This window comes from Saccopteryx leptura, chromosome 1, assembly GCF_036850995.1.
Source record: "Saccopteryx leptura isolate mSacLep1 chromosome 1, mSacLep1_pri_phased_curated, whole genome shotgun sequence".
Lineage (NCBI taxonomy): Eukaryota > Metazoa > Chordata > Mammalia > Chiroptera > Emballonuridae > Saccopteryx > Saccopteryx leptura.
Window position 1 is genome coordinate 12,930,465 of NC_089503.1, and position 23,652 is coordinate 12,954,116.

At 46.4% G+C, this 23,652-nt stretch overlaps 1 protein-coding gene across 1 annotated transcript; it reads right to left on the reverse strand.

Moving 5' to 3' along the window:
• Nucleotides 1–7,602: 7,602 nt before the first annotated feature.
• Nucleotides 7,603–22,405, reverse strand: LOC136388573 (membrane-spanning 4-domains subfamily A member 8-like). Its single transcript, XM_066360399.1, has 7 exons — nt 22,267–22,405; nt 18,436–18,670; nt 16,405–16,554; nt 11,960–12,019; nt 10,840–10,968; nt 8,233–8,346; nt 7,603–8,062 (listed from the first exon to the last, which is right to left on the reverse strand). Exons 2-7 carry the CDS (start codon nt 18,655–18,657, stop codon nt 8,000–8,002), a joined length of 738 nt encoding a protein of 245 aa, XP_066216496.1. The 5' UTR covers nt 18,658–18,670; nt 22,267–22,405; the 3' UTR covers nt 7,603–7,999.
• Between the last annotated feature and the right edge of the window lie 1,247 nt (nt 22,406–23,652).

Consider the following 23,652-nt stretch of genomic DNA (forward strand, 5'->3'; position numbering starts at 1 on the left):
TAATCTCTCTTAACAATCCTTGCTCTCTCCGTCTACAAGTGGGCCGTGCAGTTCCAATGGGAGAATCAGGGTGGAGTTAGAAAGGGGGAGGCTGAGAGCCCAGGGGCCTTGCTAGCACTCTCGAAGCTTCTCCCCAAAGGAAGTCCCTTCCTCTGCCACTGGAGAGGCAGGCAGGCAGTTGGGCTGGGGCACCGAGGGCAGGTGTGGGGCTTGCTGGGAAGCCCCCTCAAAGACAAGGAATGTAACAAGTGCTTGCCCCTTTAAAGGCTGCCATGGTCATAACATCACTTCCTGGAAGCTTGGCTCCCAGCCTTCCACCTGTGGTCGTATTCTTCACAGCTGGGACTTGTTTATGTTCAAGGTATTGGCCCAGGGGTAGGCTTTCCTGTCACCACTGTACAGGAGGCACACCTGGGTTGTCTGTGTTAACTCATAGGGCAGACCAGTCAGGAAGGAGAGGCTTGAGAACAGACTTTAGGTGAAGGGTTGGAGATCTGTGGGGTGAGAAGGTGTGGGATCAGATGGGGCGGTAAGAGGCAACAATAAAGAAGTAGATGAATGGGGATTCCAAGATGGCTGCAGAGTTGATGGAAGCTATACTCACTTGCTCCGGGCAACAGGCCAGATTTGCAGCTAAATTATAGAACAATCAACCTGAATAACCAACTGAAGGTAGCTGAATTGAAGGATTGTAACCAAGGACTTATAGAAGAAGCCACACAGAGACTGCTATAAAGGGTGGAGATGCAGAAAGGACTCCCCGCCCCCTGCAGTGACTGAGAGGCTGGAGGAAAAACTCAGGTGCAAAACTCCCACCCCCCCAGCAGTGCGGGGTCTTATCCTCACAGTGGGATCCCCAACCCAGAGACGGGAGGAAGAGCCTGCATAGCATCTGGTGCTGAAAGTCAGTGGAGATTCAGTCTTCCTGGGAGAGCATGGAGTCCGCTAGAGGACCCAGACACCGTCTTCCCGTGGCTGAGTTCTCCCCCTGTTACAGCACAAACTGTGGAGTGCACCGCATGGTTATCCAGCTACTGGTGACGCAGCTTTGCCCGGCTCGGGTTCTGCTCGGGTTCTGCTTGGGTTCTGCTCGGGACCTCTCGGGCACTCTTTTTCCAGAGAAGCTCTTGCTGGAGACTCAGCAGTGATTGCACTGTGTAGCTTTGGGAAGGGAGCCACTCTTCCCCAACTTGATGCACAGCCTGCGCTCCACCCTGCCACCTGTTGACTCCCTGGGCCTGCCTTTCCACTCTCTGTGGCCCTGCCTGCGAAGTTCAGTCTTGTGAGGAGAGCCAAGTGTGGCGCAGCGCTAAGACTTTTGGGGAGCATCTCCTGGGGAGACTTTTGTCCAGGAATCAGATGGGTGGGCGCTGAGTTGTGTGGTGATCTGTGTGTGGGAGTGCACTCCTGTCTCCCCTGCAAACTCAACCTGCTCTGTTCCCCAAAGGGAAGATCATCTGACCTGCCTTTCCGGCAGCCAGCAGCCCACCCTCCTGGACTCAGCCTGCTGGGGTGATCGGGGAGCTGCTCGGAGCTGGGACCCTTGGTTCATGTCTTTTCTGTAAACCATAGTCCGGGAAGGGAAGAGGGGCCAGCTCCCCTTCTACAAGCTTGCCAGGGCCACCCCTAGTGGGAGACTGGATCTGCCCACCTTGATGAGTTCGGTTCCACAGGGGAGTGGGGCTAGGAGCTGGGACATTCAGAGTGTGTCTCCCTTGGAGGCTCTTGTCTGGGACTGGGATGAAGGCTTGGGCAGCACCACACCCGATCGGAGACTCTTGATCTGTCCTCCCGAGCCCCAGTGGCTCTGCGCTGCTAAGCTTGCTCTGAAAGAGGGGATGGCTGACTGCCTCCAACCTGAACCTGCAGTGTGCTCTTCCTGGGGGAGCTAGAATCGGAGGCTCTGGCAGAGACTGAGTGGTATAGCTCTGCAGTAGGGTCTACTTCTCACTGAGTGCCTGACCAAGTGGCCCCCAAGTATGGGCCCCACTAGCCCCATTCTCCCCACCCAATGAGCTTGAGACTTGTGGAAGGGTCTGTAGGTCTTGGCCAGCTTGGGCTCACTCGACTGTCTTTCTTTGGAAGGCTCTGGAGGAAAAACAAGCAACCTCAGGGGAACTGTATCTGAACCCTTCCAGAACCAACACAACCGATGGTGGACTTCAGATCACATCAGAGCTTGATGCAACTAGCCACGTAAGTGACACACCCAAAGGACAATCCCAGTAGGCACTAGACCCTATTAAGAACAACTCTGTCTCAGAGGGCAGCCCCCGTACAGTGACTCATACATGGTGATCAAGATTTATCCTTATAGCCTGAAGGGTTAACTCCACCCATGAAAGGGCCAACGGCATTCAAGAATCAACTACATGCCTGACCGGGCGGTGGCCAAGTGGATAGGGCATTGGACTGGGATGCGGAAGACCCAGGTTCGAGACCCCGAGGTTGCCAGCTTGAGCGTGGGTTCATCCAGTTTGGGCAAAAAGCTTACCAGCTTGGACCCAGGGTCACTGGCTTGAGCAAGGGGTTACTTGGTCTGCTGAAGGCTCACAGTCAAGGCACATATGAGAAAGCAATCAATGAACAACTAAGGTGTCGCAATGAAAAACTGATGATTGATGCTTCTCATCTCTCTCCATTCCTGTCTGTCTGTCCCTATCTGTCCCTCTCTCTGACTCTCTCTGTGTCTCTGTAAAAAAAAAAAAAAAAAAAAAAAAAAGAATCAATCCACAGAAACATTCCTGGAGCACTGAGCTCTGGTGATCTGGAAGATGGGACCACAGAGCCCAACATGACACCTACCTCATAAAGCCATCATAACAAGTTTGCGAGTCATATTCAATGGGCAAACTCTAGAAGCATTTCCCTGAAGATCATGAACAAGACAGGGATGTCTGCTTTCACCATGCTTATTCAATGTAGCGCTGGGAGTCCTACTCACAGCAATCAGAAAAGAAGAACAAAAAGCCATCCAAATTAGAAAGGAAGTAAAACTGTTATTATTTGCAGATGACATGGTATTGTACATAGAAAACCCTAAAAGTTTCATGAAAAACTACGAGATCTAGCCTGACGTGTGGTGGTGCAGTGGATAAAGTGTCAACCTGGAATGCTGAGGTCACTGATTTGAAACCCTGGGTGTGCCTGGTTAAGGCACGTACAACAAGCAAATATGAAGCAGCTACAGCAAGTTACTAGAAGTTGATGCTTCCTGCTCTTCCTCCTCCTTTCTCTCTCTACTCTCTCTAAAATCTAATCAATGAACCTTAAAAATAACTATGAGACCTAATAAATAAATATGGCAATGTAGCAGGATATAAAATTAATATTCAGAAATTGGTGGCATTTTTATACATCAGTAATGAACTATCAGAAAGAATAGTTAAGAAAACAATCCCATGGATGGACCTTAAGAACATTATACTGAGTGAAATAACTAAATCAGAAAAAGCTAAGAACTATGATTTCACACATAGATGGGATATAAAACGGAGACTCATGGACATAGATAAAAATGAAGTGGTTACCAGGGGGAGGCGGTGGGGGAAGGGAGGAAAGAGGGACAAAAATATACAGTAACGAGAAATGACTTGACTTTGGGTGATGGGTATACAACATAATCAACTGTTTATGTGCTGTGGAAATGTTTGCCTGAGACCTGTGTACTCTTATTGATCAATGTCATCCTGTTAGATTTAATTTTCTAAATAAAATTTAAAAAATTTTTTTAAAAAGAGAACAATTCCATTTATAAGCAACAACAAGAAAATAACTAGGAATAAGTTTAACCAAGGGAATAGAAAACCTATATTCAGAAAATTATAAGATACTGAAAAAAGAAATTAAGAAAAATACAAATAAGTGGAAGCATATCCATGTTCATGGATAAGAAAAATTAGCAAAACTAAAATGTTCATATTACCCAAAGCAATCTACATAGTCAATGCAATTCCCATTAAAATACCAATGACATATCTCACAGATTTAAAACAGAAATCCCCAAAATTTATATGGAACGACAAAAGACCTTGAATAGCCTCAGCAATCCTGAGAAAGAACAAAGTTGGAGGTATACTATCTTATATCAAACCATACTACAAGGCCAGAGTAATTGAAACAGCATGGTATTGGCACAAGAACAGGCATATAAACCAATAGAACAGAATAGAGAGCAATGAAATAAACCCATGCCTTTATGGTCAATTAGTATTTGACAAAGGAGGCAAGAATATACAATGGGCTAAAGACAGTCTCTTCAAAAAATAGTGTTAGGAATATTGGACAGATACTTGCAAAAAAGTGAAACTAGACCACCAACTAACACCACACACAAAAATAAACTCCAAATGAATTAAAGTCTTAAATATAAGGTCTACCAGAAAGTTCTGTCTGTTTTTGGAATAAAACAAAATACAAATTTTTCTTACCGTCAATAAACTTTATTAAATAATATATTTCCATACCAATCTTATCTTCCAAATATGGTCCGAAATGGTTTGCTAAGCTGAATTAAGCCTTTCTGTGATCTCCGATGTTGTCAGAAAAGAATCTTGCTCCAACATGGACTTAACAACATTGTCATCGTTCAAAGATGGTCACCCAGAACGTTGCTTATCAGAAAGGTTGAAATCACCTGTTTCGAATTTTTCGAACCATCTTCTGCATGTCCTATCAGAAACTGTACCTTCACCAAACACTTTCAATAAATTTCTACATGCTTCTGTAGCATTTCTTCCTTGTTGAAATTCGTATACAATACAGTGGCGTAAATGAACTTTATCAGTAGCCATGGGTACACTATCGCTTCACACATAAGACTTACGTGAATCAACTTTGTTTTAGTTAATTTGCTACGTTAGTATGTATACATTAAGTGATAAAAATAGAGAGGCACACATGCGTCAAATAAACATGTGCTTACGTGTCAAAACTTGTGATAGAAATGGACAGAACTTTCCGGTAGATCTTATATAAGTTGTAAAACCATAAAAATTCTAGAATAAAAGATAGGCAGTAAAATTTCAGATATTTATTGTAGCAAGATTTTTTCTGATATATCTCCTTGGGCAAGGGAAACAAAAGAGATAATAAACAAATGGGACAACATCAAACAAAAAAGCTTTTGCCAAGCAAAATAAACCATCACCAAAATAAAAAAGAAACCCAATGAATGGGAGCACATAATTGCCAATGATACATCTGATAAGGGGTTAATTTCCAAGACAATATAAAGAACTTTTACAACTCAACGCCAAGTAGACAACTCAATTAAAAAATGGCCAAAGCACCTGAATGGGCAACTTCCCCAAAGAGGACATACAGATGGCCAGCAGAGATATAAAAAATTTCTCAATGTTACTAATCATCAGAGAGATGCCAATTGAAATGTCAAAATGGCTATCATCAATAAATCAACAAACAACAAGTGCTGGCGAGGACATAGAGAAAAAGGAAGCCTCACGCACTGTTGGGAGGAATGCAGATTGGTATAACCACGGTGGAAAACAGTATGGAGTTACCTCAGAAAATTAAAAATGGAACTGCCTTGGACCCAACAATCTCCCTTCTGGGAATATATCCCAGGAAACCCAAAACACTCTTTTGAAAGAACATATGCACCCCTATGCTTTGTTATTTACAGCAGCCAAGATCTGGAAACAGCCAAAGTGCCCATCAGTAGATGAATGGATACAAAAAACTGTGGTACATTTACCCAGTGGAATGCTGCTTGGCCAAAACAGAAAGAAATCTTACCTTTTGTGACAGCATGGATGGACCTGGAGATTATTATGCTAAGTGAAACAAGCTAGTCAGAAAAAGACAAATGGTATGCAATCTCACTTATACACGGAATCTAACAAGAAAAATAAACTGATGAACAAAATAGAGACAGAGACATGGTTACATGGAACAGACAGACAGCTGTCAGAGGGGAGGGGTTTAGAGGGCTGGGTGAAAGACATGAAGGGATTAAGCAAAAAGCATATGTTTATGGGCCCTGGCTGGTTGGCTCAGTGGTAGAGCTCAGTGGTAGTCCAGTCTGTGGAAGTCCTGGCTTCGATCCCCAGCCAGGGCACACAGAAGCACCCATTTGCTTCACCACCCTTCCCTCTCTCCTTCCTCTCTGTCTCTGTGTTCCCCTCCCACAGCCAAGGCTCCATTGGAGCAAAGTTGGCCTGGGAGCTGGGGATGGCTCCATGGCCTCTGCCTCAGGTGTTTGAATGGCTCTGGTTGCAACGGAGCAACAATGCAGATGGGCCAAGTATCACCCCCTGATGGCCCTGGAGTGTGGATCCCGGTCAGGCACATGTAGGAGTCTGTCTGTCTGCCTCTCCACTTCTCACTTAAGAAAAATGTATTAAAAACAAAAGCATATGTTTATGAAACATAGACACAGATGGCGTTGTGGTGACAGCCAGAAGGAAAGGGGGTGGGGTGGCTGGAGGTGGGCAATGGGGACATGGGGACAGAAAATGACTTTGCTTCTGGTGGAGGGTGCATGGTGAGGTATGGAGATGGTATTTCGTTGAATTGTACACTTGAAACCTATATGATTTTGTGAACCAATGTCACCCCAATAATTCAGTTAGAGAAAAAAGATGGAAAGAATACCAGACTCACTCTGGTCATCCAGCTCTTCAAAAAAGGTCCAAAGAGGCCAGCGGCTTTTGGGGACCCCAATGTACTAACATGGAAGCTTATAAAACAGGTGCAGGGCTGAATAAACCCATTACAGGCTCCATTTTCCATTTTCGTGGTCTGTGATTTCCTAAGAAAACCCACTGGAGGCCCTGGCACCGCAGCCATTCCTGACCAGCTGGTGGGCAACCAAAGGCTCCCTGGTCAGAGATGAAGCAGGTGCAGAAGGAACCGACTCTGAACAGCAAGCCCTCTGTGGGAAACCTCTTAGGCAACATCAGAGCCTAAATATATTTACAAGAGTAAAGCCATGCTCTGTATTTAGTAACAACAACAATCTCCCCCATAGCAGTTATTGCCCGGCTTCTGCAGCAAAGGAAAATTTGATGCCAATCTGACTTTAAGGATTGTTGCGATAATCTGTTGGCATGTAACATTTTGGAAGTCGATTGGCCATCATAGATAATGATATTTGAGTTAATGCTTGTAAAGCTAAGAGTTATAGACGTAGCAGTTTCTCTTTGAATTAGTCCTTAGCCTTTTGTAGATGAAGATATACTAGCCTCACAACTTTGGAAAATATCTTAAGAAAATGTTTGTTCTTGAGTATTAATAGCCGTGGTGATAAAAGTATATAAAAAAAACTGATTACACTAGTGGATGACTCACTTTCTTCAAAGGTCTTGCCAACACTCTGATTTCTTATTGTACTAACACAACAACAACAATAACAGCAACAAAATGTCGCTCTCTTCTTTAATGCCTGAAAGATGGCTTGTTTTCTGCTGTCCCCAACACTGCCATTGTAAATTGTTTCCCTCTGCTCTCGCTGCACACCCTCACATTCTGCCTTGCTTGCGTGCTTTTCTCTCTTGCGAGGCAGAAGTGCCTTGAAGTCACTGACTTTGTGTGTTTACCCATGATTACCGCCCTCTTGACATGAATAGTGTCTTGAACATATCAAATTCTCAGTGCATGTTTTTATTCAATGAGTGAATGATAAAAGAATGAAGCTTGGCTGTCTAGACATTTGTTCCCCTGAATCCTAACTCCACGCAGGTAAACACAAGACTACACGCACACGACGTCCCCGAGGTGGCTGCCCGAAGGAGGACCTTCTGGCTAAAATCTCGCCTCCTTTTCCCTAGGGGACCAGCACGGGTTAGAAGGGCGAAGTGAACGGAGTCCAGGGTGCACGCAGTTGGAGCGGCATTTTCCTTAGCTTGTCAGGGCAGGGAGAGGCTGAGTTTCTGAAGTCCAGAAAGGCGAGGTCTTCTTTTGATTCCGGGGAAAGATGTTTCTGGAACCTTTGGCTTATTGGGACCCCTGGAACTTCTGGAATGAGTTGGTGGTGAGTTTAGTAGTGTGGGTTAGCCATTGTATTTGCCACAAAGACATTTGGGTAGACCACCACGGGTCCCTGAAAAAAACAAGCACAGTTGGTGCACTGTGAGGACCAGGCATGCCCAGAGGCTTTAGACGTTCCCGGACTCCCCCGGCCCCCGGGCAGGAAGGGGGAGCCCCAAGACCCCTCCTGTCCCCACCCACTTTGGGGCATCACTCCATCCACCGGGGAGCTTCCAGACTCACGTTGTTGTGTGAATGGCCAACCAGTTGGCAGCCAAAGTGGGCAGACGTGCAGGTAATGCAGAACTGCAGGAGGCTGAAGACGAGCAGCACGGCAGAAGCAGCCAAACCAGGGGACTGCAGCGAGAATGAAGGGGAGGTCAGAGTGCTGCTCCGGGGCCCGAGGTCGGCTGGCAGTGTGGCTCTACATGGGCCATGGCTGGGGCTAGGAGAAAGTCCCCTAACCTTGTCTCAGCCTTGTGGAGAAAATATGTCACCAGCTTTTTGTGAGGATCGAGCTTTTTTTTTTTTTTTCCTTTTATCTTTTTTACTGGAGCTGGAAACGGGGAGAGACAGTCAGACAGACTCCCGCATGCGCCCGACCGGGATCCACCCGGCACGCCCACCAGGGGCAACGCTCTGCCCACCAGGGGGCGATGCTCTGCCCACCAGGGGGCGATGCTCTGCGCCGCGACCAGAGCCACTCTAGCGCCTGGGGCAGAGGCCAAGGAGCCATCCCCAGCGCCTGAGCCATCTTTGCTCCAATGGAGCCTTGGCTGCGGGAGGGGAAGAGAGAGACAGACAGGAAGGAGGGGAGGGGTGGAGAAGCAAATGGGCGCTTCTCCTATGTGCCCTGGCCGGGAATCGAACCCGGGTCCCCCGCACGCCAGGCTGACGCTCTACCGCTGAGCCAACCGGCCAGGGCAGGATCGAGCTTTTTTAAGAGAATTATTTTAACACTTTCTCCAGGTGTTCCTTAAGGAGAAGAGCAGTCATTGTTTAGGAAACACCTTGCTATCCTGGTTCAGGAACGAGGGAGGAGACCTAGGACGGGGCCTGCCGGCAGACAGACAGCGGGGCAGTGAGACTGCTCTGTGTGGGAAGTGAACAGAAATTTGGGAGCACGGACAAGCCACAGAGAGGAACATGAGAGGACAGAGAGGAGAAAGGCGGGACTGAACGATATGGCGGAGGTGGAGCCTGCAGGGAAGGCATCCTGGGAGAAAGGAAGACTTGATGAAACAGGAATCAGTCATCGGTTGTGGCCTGGGCTCTGATGTAAACCTCTATCATCCTCTCAGCCTTGAGAGAAAGTCAGCTACTGAAACAACCCTCCTGGCTAGTGACCTTGCCATTTTGTGCAGAGAAACAACTGGGGCTGTCTTTATCTCGGGAAAAGGACCCCAATTTCACTAATTAGCAATAGCAGATTTCACCCGAAGGCCAGGAGACATCTGAGTCCTTCCGTTGCTCTTCTCTAAGAATACCCAGAGAATGGGTCTCCCACTGTATCTGGGCAGAGAGCTTGGGTAGAATCCCCTTTATTCATAAAGGGACAAGAAATGAATGATCCCAATACCCATCTGGATTCTAATAGGAGATAATAGAAGTGAAAGTGCATAACACACGATCGGTATCGAACCGATGTTTGAAGCAGCAAGGGTGATTGTTCACTGCTCAGGGAATCCTCCCTTTCAGAGGGAAGGGAAGGAATTGCTCCTCAGCACTTTCCTTCCCTTCCCTCTCAATTGAGCAAGCATTTATTAACCCCGCGTTTGGAACCAGGGGCTAAGAAAGCATCCTGAGGGGCACAACCCAGTGAAGAAGGCTGGTATAGATGTAGATAATTATCTTTCACATCAGCCATGGTGCGAGGTATAACGCAGCCAAACAGAGTGGCTGGGGACACTGAGGAAGTCAGAGATTCATTCTCAGTAGACGATTCAGAGATCCGGGGTGGGCCAGGGTGTGCAGGCGCAGGGGAAGGCAGGATCATGTCTTAGGGAAGGAATCACAGAAACTTTACAAATGATGCTGGTCCTTGTCAGATTTATTTTTTACAATACATTTTTTTTTTCTAAATAAAATCTTTTATGGGAGAAGCGTTAGGGGTGGGTGACAAAGGTAAAGATATTAAGAAGTATAAACTGGTAGTTATAAAAATAGTCACATGGAGGTAAATTAAAAGCATAGGAAAAATTTTTAATGATTTAAATTATTTTTAAAGAAATGATTACATATGTAATGATGTTTTGGGTCTATTGTGTTAAATAAATATTATTTCATTTGTTACTTTTTTCATTTTTCTAGTGTGGTGACTAGAAATTGTAAAGTCATGTCCGTGGCTTCCATTATATTTCTCTAGGAAATAACATGAAATAGCTCATTGATTAGACATTTTCTATGGCCCCTTTCACATAGGGTGGAATAGTTGCAACAGAGACCAGATGGCCTGCAAAGCCTTAGTCACTCTCTGATTCTTTCCAGAAAACTGTTGCTGACCCTTTTGTCCACAGTAACAGGCAGGAAGGTGAGCATGTGAGTATTGGTGCAGGTTGGTGTGTACTGGCGTATTATATGCATAACTGCATTTAATTCTCCCAACAGCGCCAAAAGCTAAGTATTGTTTTATGAAGACAGACAGTAAGACTAAGAAAAGTCACAAGTCTAGGAAAACACAACATTAGAGCTACAGGTCAAGGACTTAAACTGTGATTTGATTCAGACAGCACCTCTGTTTTTCCTATAGAGCTTGGTGAAGAAGCTTATTGGTCAGGCTGTTCCAATGATATTCTAAATTACATAGGTAAGTTGGAACCCAGAGGAATTTTGGGCAAGAGGGATACTCACCCTAACCCAGTAAAAATAGTCGTCGAAGTGGTAATATGGGCTGTTGATACACAGATCAGTGATGAGGACTGCGATTCCAACCAGAGAACAGATTGCACTGAAGATATTCATGCCCACGCTGCTTTGAAGCTGAAGAAGACACCGAGGGTCAGGGTGGTAAAGGAAAATGATTGTAGCTGAAATGAGCAGGGACTTAAAGAGGACTTCTTAATAATGAGGTGTTCTGTGTAAAAAAAAGATTTGGGGCTAAGCTAACTTCAAAAAGCCCTGGTTGAACAAAGTTAAATAGGTGTTTTGTGCAAGATTTCGTAGAGCCCTCAACAAGGATTATGGATTTTTCGGAAAGGAGACTACTAAACAAAGATTTTCCCTCCCAGTTTACCTAAATTTCTTTATAAAGTGTCTCGTGGGACAAATGTCCCCAAGAATAACATTTGTGGAACACTCGACCATTTATCCCATGGGAGATTGGCAGGAGACTTGGCCCCGTGTGTTCAGATGGAACAGGCTCTGATGCTCCACGACTCTGGGCTTTGTGCAGAAAGGCATTGAGTTTCCCTAGGAAACTGTCAATCGCTCCGATCTGGGTGGGAGCTGGCCATCCCGGGGTCCCTTGTATAGATAACCTGCCTGTGAGAGAAACCAATGTTCTTCCCCAGTCCACTGCTAGGGGACCACAAAGCCTTGTCCATGCCGATTTGCAGAGCTTGGCTGGCCGGATTCCTTAGGGAAGCTGCTGCCCTGGCCCCTGGATCACCTGCGGAGGTGTCTGGAGGTCGGCTCTGTGTGCTGCGGGACTCTCAGTGCCCTGCTCTGCTGGGAGTGGGGGCTGTGCTTCCGGTAGCTTTTCCTCTCTGTCTCTCCACACCTTGATGCCTCAACAAGAGTGGCTGTATTGCCCTTCCTCCCCCCGACTCTTCTGGACTCTTTCCTCCTTGTGACTCGGGCCAGGTTCACGTGGTCCTGTGTGGGGGCAGGACTGCGCATGCGTGTCGGTGCCCTGGGTCCAGTTATGGGTAGGTGCAAGGACGAGGGAGGACCGTGTGTGAACGCCTTTGCCCCCTCGTGTGCCTCTCCTGGAGGGCCCAGCTGGGAGGGCCTGTCTCAGGACGCAACTCACCAGGCAGGAAGAGTTTGGCTGCTGCTCCGCTGACACTGAGAGGCACCCTGAAATGATGAACTGGCACAGAGGGGACAGAGGTTAGAAAGAAGTCAGAGGTCGGGCCCCCACGTTCAGGCTTCTGTGATCCGGTCACACATGTGTTCTCTCACACAGGCTAGGTTCCTCCAGTCCAACAAGGGGAAAAGAATGAATGAATGAATGAATGAGACACTTTGCACCACATGGCAAAGAATTGAGGTGAGATAATATAAATATAAGTGTTGGGATCCAGCAGACCTAGTTTTTTTTAAACTAAACTCTCTCTCTCTCTCTTTTTTTTTTTACTTTTATTAATTTTTAGAGAGGAGAGAGAATGAGAGAGAGAGAGAGAAAAGGGGGAGGGAGGAGCATCAACTCCCATATGTGCCTTGACCAGGCAAGCCCAGGGTTTTGAACCGGCGACCTCAGCGTTCCAGGTCGATGCTTTATCCACTGCGCCACCACAAGTCAGGCCCCTGCAGACCTAGTTTTAAATTCTATCTTGAAACTCATGTGATCTTGGTAAGTTATTAATTCTGCTAAGTTTATTTTTCCTCATCTAATAAATGGAAAAACTATATGTCTTCCTAAGTGTGATTGTCATGAGATGTTTGCGTCTTGCATCTGGCATTTGGTACAGCTTCTGTACATAGTCGACACTCGATAAAGCTCCTTTCTTCCTTGCCTTTTATTTTCCCCATGCACATCTCTTGATCTCCCGATATGACTCAGTCAGGCACGGTGCTCTGGATGGGACAGGGAAGGGGCTCCTCACCTTTGCACTGCTTTTAGTTATAAGCACAACATCAGCCTTGCCTGTGAACACTTTGGTGAGTACCTTTTTGTTACTCAGAAGAATGTGGCATTTCTATGGTGCTGAGCATCAAATATGAGGACAGTGGGGTGAATTGTGTGCATTTCTTTCTCTCTTTCTTTAATTTTATTTTTTTACAGAGACAGAGAGAGAGTCAGAGAGAGGGACAGACAGACAGGAACGGAGAGATGAGAAGCATCAATCATTAGTTTTTCGTTGTGACACCTTAGTTGTTCATTGATTGCTTTCTCATATGTGCCTTGACCACAGGCCATCAGCAGACTAGGTAACCCCTTGCTCGAGCCAGAGACCTTGGGTCCAAGCTGGTGAGCTTTTGCTCAAACCAGATGAGCTTGCGCTCAAGCTGGCGACCTCGGGGTCTCGAACCTGGGTCCTCGGCATCCCAGTCCGACGCTCTATCCACTGCACCACCGCCTGGTCAGGCCTGTGTCCATTTATTTCACTATTGAGGTTCTGCGGGCAGAGTGGCTGATGGGATCCCGGCTGTCAGGGAGTGTCTGTGAGGGCATCAGTCATGGTCTAATGGAGGCTTTGCTGAGCCTTACATGAAGTTTTTTTAACCTTGCTTTACTTAACTGGCCCAGCAAACACTATTGCCATTCCATTTCATAAAGGGGTGGACTGAAGGTTAGAGATTTTAAATAACCCATTCAAGACCATCTAGCAACTAGCAGAACCAGGGATCCAATTCAGGTAGTTGACTTTGAATCCTGTGTTCTTAACCTTTACCCTACACGCCTCCTAACTTAGGCATGGAAATGAGCATTTACAGAGAAACTGTGCCTTCAAAGGGGAAAGCCATTTTCTTGTAAGTGGAAAAATAATCTCAGTCGTATGTCCTTTGCCTATAGAGACCTGATGAGAAGGGAAAATAAAACAGGTTGGTCTTCTGGTGTCCTTGCTGGACACTCTGAGGTGCCTAGGGAGATGCCCTCCGGTTTGGAGGAGGACATTGGTGATCTTTGGGAAATAGAAAGACAGTTCTGCAGCCAGGAAGGCAACAAAGAGCCCAAGGTCTGCATAAAGAGGGAAGCAGGGTGTCGTGAAGGCTGATGCGACCTGGGCAGCCTGGTAGAAGGGGAGAAGCCAGCAAGACGTCTGAGATGTCAGGGGAACCACTGGGCACATAAGAATGTGTAAGAGAATCTAATACTCGATAGGAACTCTTTTGTTTTTGTGGCTGTGGTGTTAATCTTCTCTATTGCCTCAAACCACTAAAGTCTGTTATACACACACAGGTGCCTGGGGTTGAACAAAGGAGTAAGGGCCGAGTTCCAAGTCTGGGTCTGTGCAGAACAGAGAGAAGACCTTGGCCTCAGAGGAGAGACATGAATAGGAACAAGAGGGAGTAGGTACTCAGACAAAAATGTTCCCAAGAACGTAAGCCCTGACTTTTGTGCATGAGGGTAGAGGATAAGTCTAGGCTATTTTATTTAAATCTCCTAAGACAGGGTGAGTTGGCAGGTGTCCAGGTTACTCTGGAGTTTTGCTATTGTGAGGAAAGTTGCACAGAATCACAGATAGGTGTGTGAGTCGAGAGACAGACTGTGTTACAGCAGGGAGAAAGAGGAATGGGTGGTGGGAGGGAAGAGGAGAATTATTGAAGTGTGTGTGTGTGTGTGTGTGTGTGTGTGTGTGTGTGTAGGAGGGAGATCTCTAAGGAAAATGCTAAGGAAACATAAAGACAACACATTGGAGAAGAGAAAGGACCTGTGCTTCTTAACCAGTTAAAGGGTTGCAGGTCACCCTGAGATTGTGATGAATACTATGGGCTATTCCAGACAAAAATATAAACATCTAATATGCCAACAATTTTTTCCTAGCCACTGGCCTTGAACAACACTTGAGCGCTATTTCCAATCCAATGTTTTAGACATTGGTGATTCAAAACAGGTGCCATCTCCGGGCTGATGAACCAGGAAAAGGTTTCCTTACCACTTAGGTAAGCTAATTAGAAAAGGTACCTGCTCAGCCCTGGCCGGTAGCTCAGTGGTAGAGCGTCGGCCTGGCGTGCAGGAGTCCTGGGTTCGATTCCCGGCCAGGGCACACAGGAGAAGCGCCCATCTGCTTCTCCACCCCTCCCCCTCTCTTTCCTCTCTATCATCTCTCTTTCCTTCTCGCAGCCAAAGCTCCATTGGAGCAAAGTTGGCCCGGGCGCTTGAGGATGGCTCCATGGCCTCCACCTCAGTTGTTAGAATGGCTCCGGCTGCAATGGTGTAATGGCCCCAGATGGGCAGAGCATGCCAGGTGGATACTAGTCGGGCACGTGTGGGAGTCTGTCTGACTGCCTCCCTGCTTCTAACTTTGGAAAATTACACACACACACACACACACAAAAGTACCTGCTCTACCTCAGTGGTGCCTTACGGGGCTATTCCTTGGTATTTTGAGCTGAATAGTGTCCCTCAGAATTCAATTTTTGAAGTCCTAGCCCCCAGTACCTTGGAATATGACTTTATAGATGGCTCCAGACCCATGATGATTGGATGTATGTTTTTGACTTTATAATAGTATAAAAACAATATGCATTCAATAGAAAGTGTAGTATGGATTTTGAATTTTGACCTTTTCCTTTGCTGGTGATATGCGGTAAGATACTCTCTCGTGACGCTAGGCAGCGGCATCCTGCCCAGCTCCAATCAGCCACGGCTCCCTGTCAGCCATGTGATCACATAGGCAATCAACCCATAAGCTACCATGTAGTATTTAAAAAAATTTTTTAAATTAATTAATTTTTTTAGTGAGAGGAGGGGAGATAGAGAGACAGACTCCTGCATGTGCCTCGACCGAGATCCACCCAAAACCCCAGTCTGGGACCAATGCAAGAATCAGCTGAAATATACTCAGCACCTGAGGGTGACGCTTGGATGAGTTGATCTATACTCAGCGCCCGGGGACCATACTTAAAGCTATCGAGTCACTGGCTGCAGGGGGAAGAGAGAGAAGGGGGAGAGAGAGGGGAAGAGAAGCAGATGGTCACTTCTAATGTGTGCTCTGAACAGAAATCGAACCCGGGACCCAGGCTGATGCACCATCCACTGAGCCAATCAGCCAGGGCCTACAGTGTAGTATTTAATGGGCTTTTATTTAGGGTATTTTCAATTTCCAGTGAGTTGAGCTGTAACCTTGTCATCAGTTGAGGAGCATCTGTATGTGAAGACAGGGTCTTTAAATAGGTGATTAAGATTAAATAAGGTCATATGGCTAGATTCTAACCCAATATGACTGGTGTTCTTATAAGAAGAGATATTAAAATATAGGCACAAAGACACAAAAAGGAGGACAACCATCTACAAGCCAAGGAAGGAGGCCTCAGAAGAAACAACCCTGCTGACACCTGGGTCTTGGATGTCCAGCCTCCAGGATGGTGAGAAAATAAACGTCTGCTCTTTAACCCCTCAGTGTGTGGTATTTGTTGTGGCTGTCCAAGCAGACCCCGGTTCCTGGTGAGCGAGGCCCGAGGTGGGTTCAGAGCCCACATGCTCTCTTGGCTGGAAAACTTCTGCAGCAAAACGTCCAACTCGACCAAGTGGCTTCAAGTGAGTGACACTTTCTGGAAGTCACTTGCGGGGTGACTCACATTACTCACCATGATGCCTCCCCAGAAAGGATAGCCTCCGTAGAACGAGACCGCTGTGTAGGGCCCGGCCGAGACCCCTGGGTAGGGCCCGGCCGCAACGACCGTGGCTAGGACGCCTCCGAGGCTGATGTGTATCAGGCCGAGTATGATCTGGATGGCCTGTCAGGGGAACCACAGGGAGAGACCGGCGTTTCTGAGGCTGAATCTTGCCCCCACCTCCCTTGTGCCTCTTTTATACTTTAATAAACATTTTGTTTTCTTGGTCTAAAAAGTAATTTGGAAACTATAAAAATGAAATGTAAACTATAATCCCCCCCCCCCCCCCACACACACACACATAGAAAATAACCAGGTACATATTGACATATACCTTTCCATGACTGTTTTCAAATATACACACCAATAATACAAAATGGCTCTACATAGTTAACTTAATATTCCCTTATGAACACGTCCCCATGGTCTTAAGTGTTCTTTAAACATTTGCTTTTTAAGGGTTGCCCAGATCCATTGTGTGGACTGGATCTTGGGCAGGTAAGATTCCTTCTATGTTTACATATTATAAACAACACTGTGAGGAACATCTTTGTAGACAAGTCTCTGTGTTCATCTGTTATTTCTTTGGGATATAGTTTCGGGTTGAGCTGTGTCTGCCTCTCTCCCATTAAATTAATACATTGACGTTCTAGGCCCCAGTGCCTCAGATTGGACTTCCTTTGGACATAGGGTTGCTGCAGATGTAATTAGACCGTTTGACATATTGTGGAATAGGGTGGTCCCTAGTGCTATGTGACTGCTGTCCTTTTAAAGGGGTGCCATGTGAAGAGACACCCATGCATACAGGAGAATGCCATGATGGGAGAGATGCTGCCCTAAGCCAAGGACCTACCAGAAGCTCAGAGACTGGCCTGGAACAGATCCTTCCCTAAAGTCCCAGAGGCAGCACGGCCCCATGGTTACTTTGATTACAAACTTCTGGCCCTCAGAACTGTGCGACAATAAATTTTTGTTGTTTTACACCAACCGTATTCATGGTATTTTGTGATGGCAGTTATAAAAAGTTAATACATATTTTTGCCCAAGTGAGATATGTACATCCACATATATGTATATGTATATGTACTACAAACATGAAGTGAATGCAAATATATTATTTCCTTAAATTTGCACAAATGAGAGCATATTATATGTAATGTCTGCCCCTGATTTTCTTCCCGGTGAATTGTATAGGTTGGGAGTATGTTCACAAGGAGCTTTCCTTTTATAGCTCCACAGCGTTTTCTTCTCTGGATGTCACTGATTTAACCAGTACTGTGTTGATGGGTACTTTGGTTGTCCCCATTCCTTCCCTGTCACAAACAGTGCTGCAGTAAGTAGCCTCATCCATGTCATATGTCTCGTGTGCACAGTCATGTCTGCCAGACAGAGTCTCGGAAATGGAATTACTGAGCATATTTCAGTTGGCAGCTACCGATCAACCTCCATGTAGGCTCTAGCGACGGACATTCCCAGGAGCAGTCTGTGGGCGTGGAGCTGGGATTTGATCCCGGGTAGCCTGGATCAGAAGCCATGGTGTCATCATTCAGCTGTGCACTGAAGTGGGCCTCCCCTTGTCCTACCCAGGGCTCCTGTTAGGGGGGATCACAGTGAGCTCTTACTTTGCTCCCATTGTGCAAGGAATGCATTCAGGCACGTGGGTTTGGGCTCCCCCTTGAGGCTCGCTGCCTCGGCCTTCTTCCGGAGGCTGCACGGGTCAACATGGATTCTGGCAGTAGGACCAAGGCTCCAATTTACTGCCTGTTTGTTGCTTTTCTTTCTCTTTCCTAAAATGCCTAAGTTAGCAAATACAAGGCCCCCTACGGAGGGGAGGCCTGGTGGTGCTGCCCAGCTGAACTTCCTGATAGACCTGAGTTAGGCAAGGCTAGGGGTGGAGGGCGTCAGCCTCACTCACGGGATTGGAGATTCTGTATTTCCAAACTCCTGCCTGCCCTGACTGCAGCCACGGGGCCCCTGGTCTGCAGTGTGTGAAATCTCACTTACCCCTAAGACTTTGCCTTCTGTCAAGGTTCTCTGGGCAGGTGGTGAATACACGGGTGGCTGCCCCACCTGCCCATTGAACCTTAGATTGTAGTCAGGAACTGGCTGGACTTGCTGATGGTTGAATGGATACTGAGGCACCTGAGACATGATCCCCGAGACCTCAGGTCTCTTGTGATGTACGACCGGAAACACAGGATTGTCCACGGAGCCCGCCGAGGTCATCAAATACACGCTGCTAAAAAATAAATGCAATAGAGTCATCCCTCTCATGTGCACTGGTGTGCACATTGAAAGAGGACTTTTGCTTTCATTACCTGGTTTGGAGCATCTCAGCCCCTTTGCGTTCATTAATTCTGTGTTGGAGATGGCAGTTAGCTGTTAGAGGCACTAACACAGTCAGTGCCCTCCGAACGTGTCTGCTTCGACCCTCACACCTGCCCAGTTTTGCAGTGGAGAAAACTAAGGCCCAAAGAGGATAAGCACTACGCTGGGGCAGGGCTTGTCCTTCTCATATTTGTGTCTCTCATCGTGCTAAGCACGGTGCTTTGCATATAGCGGCACTGCAGACTTTCAGAGCTGGTCGGTTTCTTGGAGAACATGCTGTCCAATTCTCCAAACTAAAAACAGAAATTCAGGCCGGGTGTGTGGATTTGGGACCCAAATTCTTCTGGGTCCCAGTCATATCGACATTAGTTAAATGGAGGTCAGTATCCCCCAGGGAAGCCTGTTGCTGGGCAGAGTCTACTTATTGGGTAGACTCTGTTGCTCAGTTTTCTAGGCCACTTGTGAATTCTGGTTTGGTTTAAAAACTTTCTTCTTTCTTTCTCTCTCTCTCTCTCTCTCTCTCTTTCTTCCTTTCTTTCCCTCCCTCCCTCCCTCCCTTTCCTTTCTTCTTTTCTTGAGTCACAATGTAAGTTAAATTTACTTTGTTTATTCACTGCACATTTCATTTGGGTAGACAACTCTTATGTTTCGTGCATGAAATTTAGAGAAAAATCTTAGGTGAATTTCAGTAACATACCTAGAAGCTACTTGTAAATAAAACTGAGGTGAATATAATGATTCACAGAACCCCTTTTCAGAAGCACAACAAAAACATATTTGCAGACAGGATGGTACAGTAAATCCTCAGAAATGCGATAGAAGGTGGCCACTCTGGTGACCGGACATGCTAGTAGGGCTCTCGGCAATGAAAACATTCTCAATGACAACATGCAGACCTGACTCTCCCATCTGAGGTGCAAGACCATTGCATTCTATGAGGCATTTTATCAGGCGGGATTTATAATCTATCTCCCTGTTCTTCAGACACTACTTACACTTTCTCCTGAACACCATAAACCTATGGCCACATATTTACTGAAATACTTATCGTCATGGATGTGTCCTCGATAAGGTTCCATGGTCCTAAACCACAGTGACAATACTTTATTAGTTATAATGATCACAGCTATCGCTGAGTATCTGGTTATCATGTCATTTTAACTATAGTTTGTTTATAAGCTGCTCTCACAGGTCTTTTTTTTTTCTGGTTTCATATAATTTTATTTTTATAAAAAGAGTCATTCACTGACACATAAATATATATGATTCTTAAACCTCTTGAGGACATCCCAGACAAATAAAGTCACGAATAGAAAAGTGACTTCACTTAGGGGGCCCTAAGTGAAGACGTGTGGGTCATCGGGGATAAGAACTCAGAATTCACACTGCTTAGCACTTAGGTTGGTGCTTCTTTGAACCACTGCAAGTCACTAACTTTCTTATTGGCAAGTGATGGTAACCCTGATATTTCTAAGGACCCTCAATACTATCATCTATCTATCTATCTATCTATCTATCTATCTATCTATCTATCTACGTACTTACTTACCTACTTATCTATCTAATCAGTCACTTACATATCAACTAATGATCTATCATAACCAGGAGATACATGTAGTTTTTAGTATGGAGCCAGCATTCATAATGGGGAAGCAGTATTCCTTTGTTGACCTGGGAAATACTTCTTAAAAACTTTAAAAACCTATCCGTTGTGGGCCCTGGCTGGTTGGCTCAGTGGTAGAGCATCGGCCTGGCGTGCAGGAGTCTCAGGTTCGATTCCCGGCCAGGGCACACAGGAGAAGCGCCCATCTGCTTCTCCACCCCTCCCCCTCTCCTTCCTCTCTGTCTCTCTCTTCCCGTACTGCAGCCGAGGCTCCATTGGAGCAAAGATGCCGGGGCGCTGGGGATGGCTCCTTGGCCTCTGCCCCAGGTGCTAGAGTGGCTCTGGTCGCAACAGAGTGATGCCCCGGAGGGGCAGAGCATCGCCCCCTGGTGGGCAGAGCGTCGCCCCCTGGTGGGTGTGCTGGGTGGATCCCGGTCGGGCGCATGCAGGAGTCTGTCTGACTGTCTCTCCCCGTTTCCAGCTTCAGAAAAATACAAAAACAACAACAACAACAAAAAAACCCTATCCGTTGTGTACACACACACACACACACACACACGCACACGCACAGATGCACACACACACTTGCATACACCCTCTATATAGTCAGGCAGGAAGTGAGAATTATTTCCATGTTACATCATCCAGGAACCCTCTGGACACCATCAAGCGCCATATTGAGGTTTCCACGCAGCAATTTTTCATGCTGGGGTCATCTTGCTTTATTCCCAGAGGGTCTCACACCCTACAGGCATTCGCGGGTTGGGGTGATGAATGGAGGCAAAGACCCAGACAGGGTCCCTAAGTAGAAGACTTTCATCTGTGCGGAAGCAGAAGCAGACGGTCTCCTCATTTCCTGGCTCCCTCCCTCCCTTACAGCCTCACAGGAAATACACAGCAACTTTGTCCTTGTAAGATTCTATTTCCCAAGAATTACCAACATCGCATGCTGGCCAGCTGGATGGAACCTGCAATGTACTGGCATAAAGAATCTGAAAAATCATCAGGTATTTCTCACTTGCAACACTGTTTCCTCCCTAGTTAGTCCCAGTACTAGGACTCAACAAAACTAGAGGGTGCTCAGACTGTGGCAGGAACTTTAGATTGAGTCAGAGGCTGCTTCCGCCTGGGGCTCAGTTCAGGTGGGATGGCTAATATTAAGCGCCTACGGGGTATCCAGCACCATCCTCAGCTGTCTGCATTTCTGTAGGCCTGAGCCCCTGGGACGCATCACCACTGGTCCAGCCCTCATTTTCTTGGAGTGTAAAAATCATTTTGTTTTAGAATCTATATAGATAGTATCTTGCTAACACAGCTCGTTGATGACCTGAGAGGCTAGAACATGAGGAATGTGTCCAGATCTACAGTTTGTCAAGGAGCCAGGTGCCACGGGACCAAAAGATCTTTACACAGATCCCTGATTTTTATAATTACTCCTTGAGGGAGACCACATACTATTCTCGTTTTGTAGATAATAAGGTAACTAAAAAAGAAAGAAGTTCCAGTATTTCCAATGCAGAGTCTTATGAAGCAGAGACTTTGAACAGTGTCTCTGGCTGCAAAGCGTACATGATTTTTCTTAAAGGATAGCACTTTGTATTACAAATCGTCATAAATGTATCAGTTTAAAAGATAATTTAATAAGGAGCTCATCTCTGTGTAGGTCAGAAGTCTGGCATGGCGTGACTGAGGTCCCTGATCAGGGTATCGCAAGGCTGAAGACAAAGTCTCTCACCAAGCTGAGTTCTTCTTTCACTTTTTGGGGGGGCCGACGCCAAACAGCTAGTGCCATAAACCCTGCCGTGAGTCTACCCGACAGCCAGAGTTACCATACGTCCCCTTTGGTGGAGAACATTCCAGAATCCCTGGGTTTTCCGCAGAACCATCCGACTGGGTGCACTCACCTGCTGGGTCAGCGTGCGGTACCTCCTGCTCCTCTTCCCCCGGCTTCCTTGTAGGCAACTGGGCTTTTCCCAAAAGAATAAACGCACCAGGTTCGGTTGGGTGACACGTTTAGAAAGATCCAAAGTCCTTCTCTTAGGTGCAGCTGTCTAGAGTTCAGCTTCCCCACCCACATTATTTCCTGTAACTGACAAGGAAGCAGTTGTGTAAGTGAAAGAAAGGGCTGGGCTTGGTGAGGTGGGAGATACAGAAATGCATTTGGTCAGTATCTGTTCATGGGGAAACCCAAAATAAGACATCCACTGCTTTGATTTTAGAAATAACCGTCCAGAGTAAGGGGATAGGAGAGTCAAGGCTGAAGTACGGATGGAGGCTGTGTATCTAGTTGAACTCTCGTCATTGTCCAGCAAATGATGCTCACGCCCCTTCTTTGTCATCTCCGCCAGCCTGAACCCTTCCAGCAGTGGGGGACTTGTTGCTACTTGAACTTCTCTTGTTAGAGAAAGATAATAAATAGACTATCGTCCCCTGTGTACCTAGAGACAACTGAGTATCCCTACAAGACACGCAATGCAATATACAGATAAAGTATTGTAAGGTTGTGTACCTGAAATCTATGTAATTTTATTAACCAGTGTCACCCCAATAAGTTAAATTAAAAAAAAAAGATTCAATCTTTTTACATTGATCCCACCCATTCTAGGCAAGCTGATGGTTTATACATACTTTTGTGAGGTCTTGTATAGCTTGATATCCCGGAAGTACAAAGAAGGCAGTCTTACCATGTTTAATTGAAAAAAGGTTAGTGAAGGACTTATATACAGAAATGTGGGCAGTTTATGGCAACTAAAAGAGCTCTCGACAGACTTGGGAACCAATAATAGACAGAAGTTGTTCTCCTAAGACTTAAGAGACAAGGGGAATGAACCATGTTGCTCCAGCAGCAGGAGTGGTAGCCGAGGACTTAGTGGAGCTTAGGTCGTAGACAGAGAGCTCAGTGGCTGCCCAATCTGTGACCAGGAAAGGGAGGGTGAACTCTGACCTCTCTCTCCTCCTGGTGGTTTCACTGGCTAAACCACCAGAGTAACAAAACAGAGGTGTATAGGTGACGCACTCCACATAGGCTAGGGTACAAGTTAGTTTCTGCTCCTGACAACTTTGGGATAGTATTCTATCACTCGGGGTTTTCCTACACCCTGCCCACATTTTGGAGGAAGCCCCTGTGTTAAATGCCCTCAGATTACCCCCATTTGAGTGTTCCAGCTCAGTCGTACCAGTGACCTGACTACTCTAAGAGCAGCACATGGATCTGCTGGGAAGTGGAGACTGTTTCTCTCTTTGGTCTCCCCATCCTGCCCTAAATGGTGGCACCCAGGTCATCTCTGACT

Bases quoted from the DNA above. Each gene is read 5' to 3' on its own strand.
- LOC136388573 (XM_066360399.1), bottom strand. From the start codon at position 18,657: ATGACCTCGGCGGGCTCCGTGGACAATCCTGTGTTTCCGGTCGTACAT. The intron at 10,969-11,959 runs GTGAGTTGCGTC...TGTCTTCTTCAG, and splicing joins AGCCAAACTCTTCCTGCCTG to CTTCAAAGCAGCGTGGGCAT. The intron at 8,347-10,839 runs GTGAGTATCCCT...TTCTCGCTGCAG, and splicing joins ACTATTTTTACTGGGTTAGG to TCCCCTGGTTTGGCTGCTTC.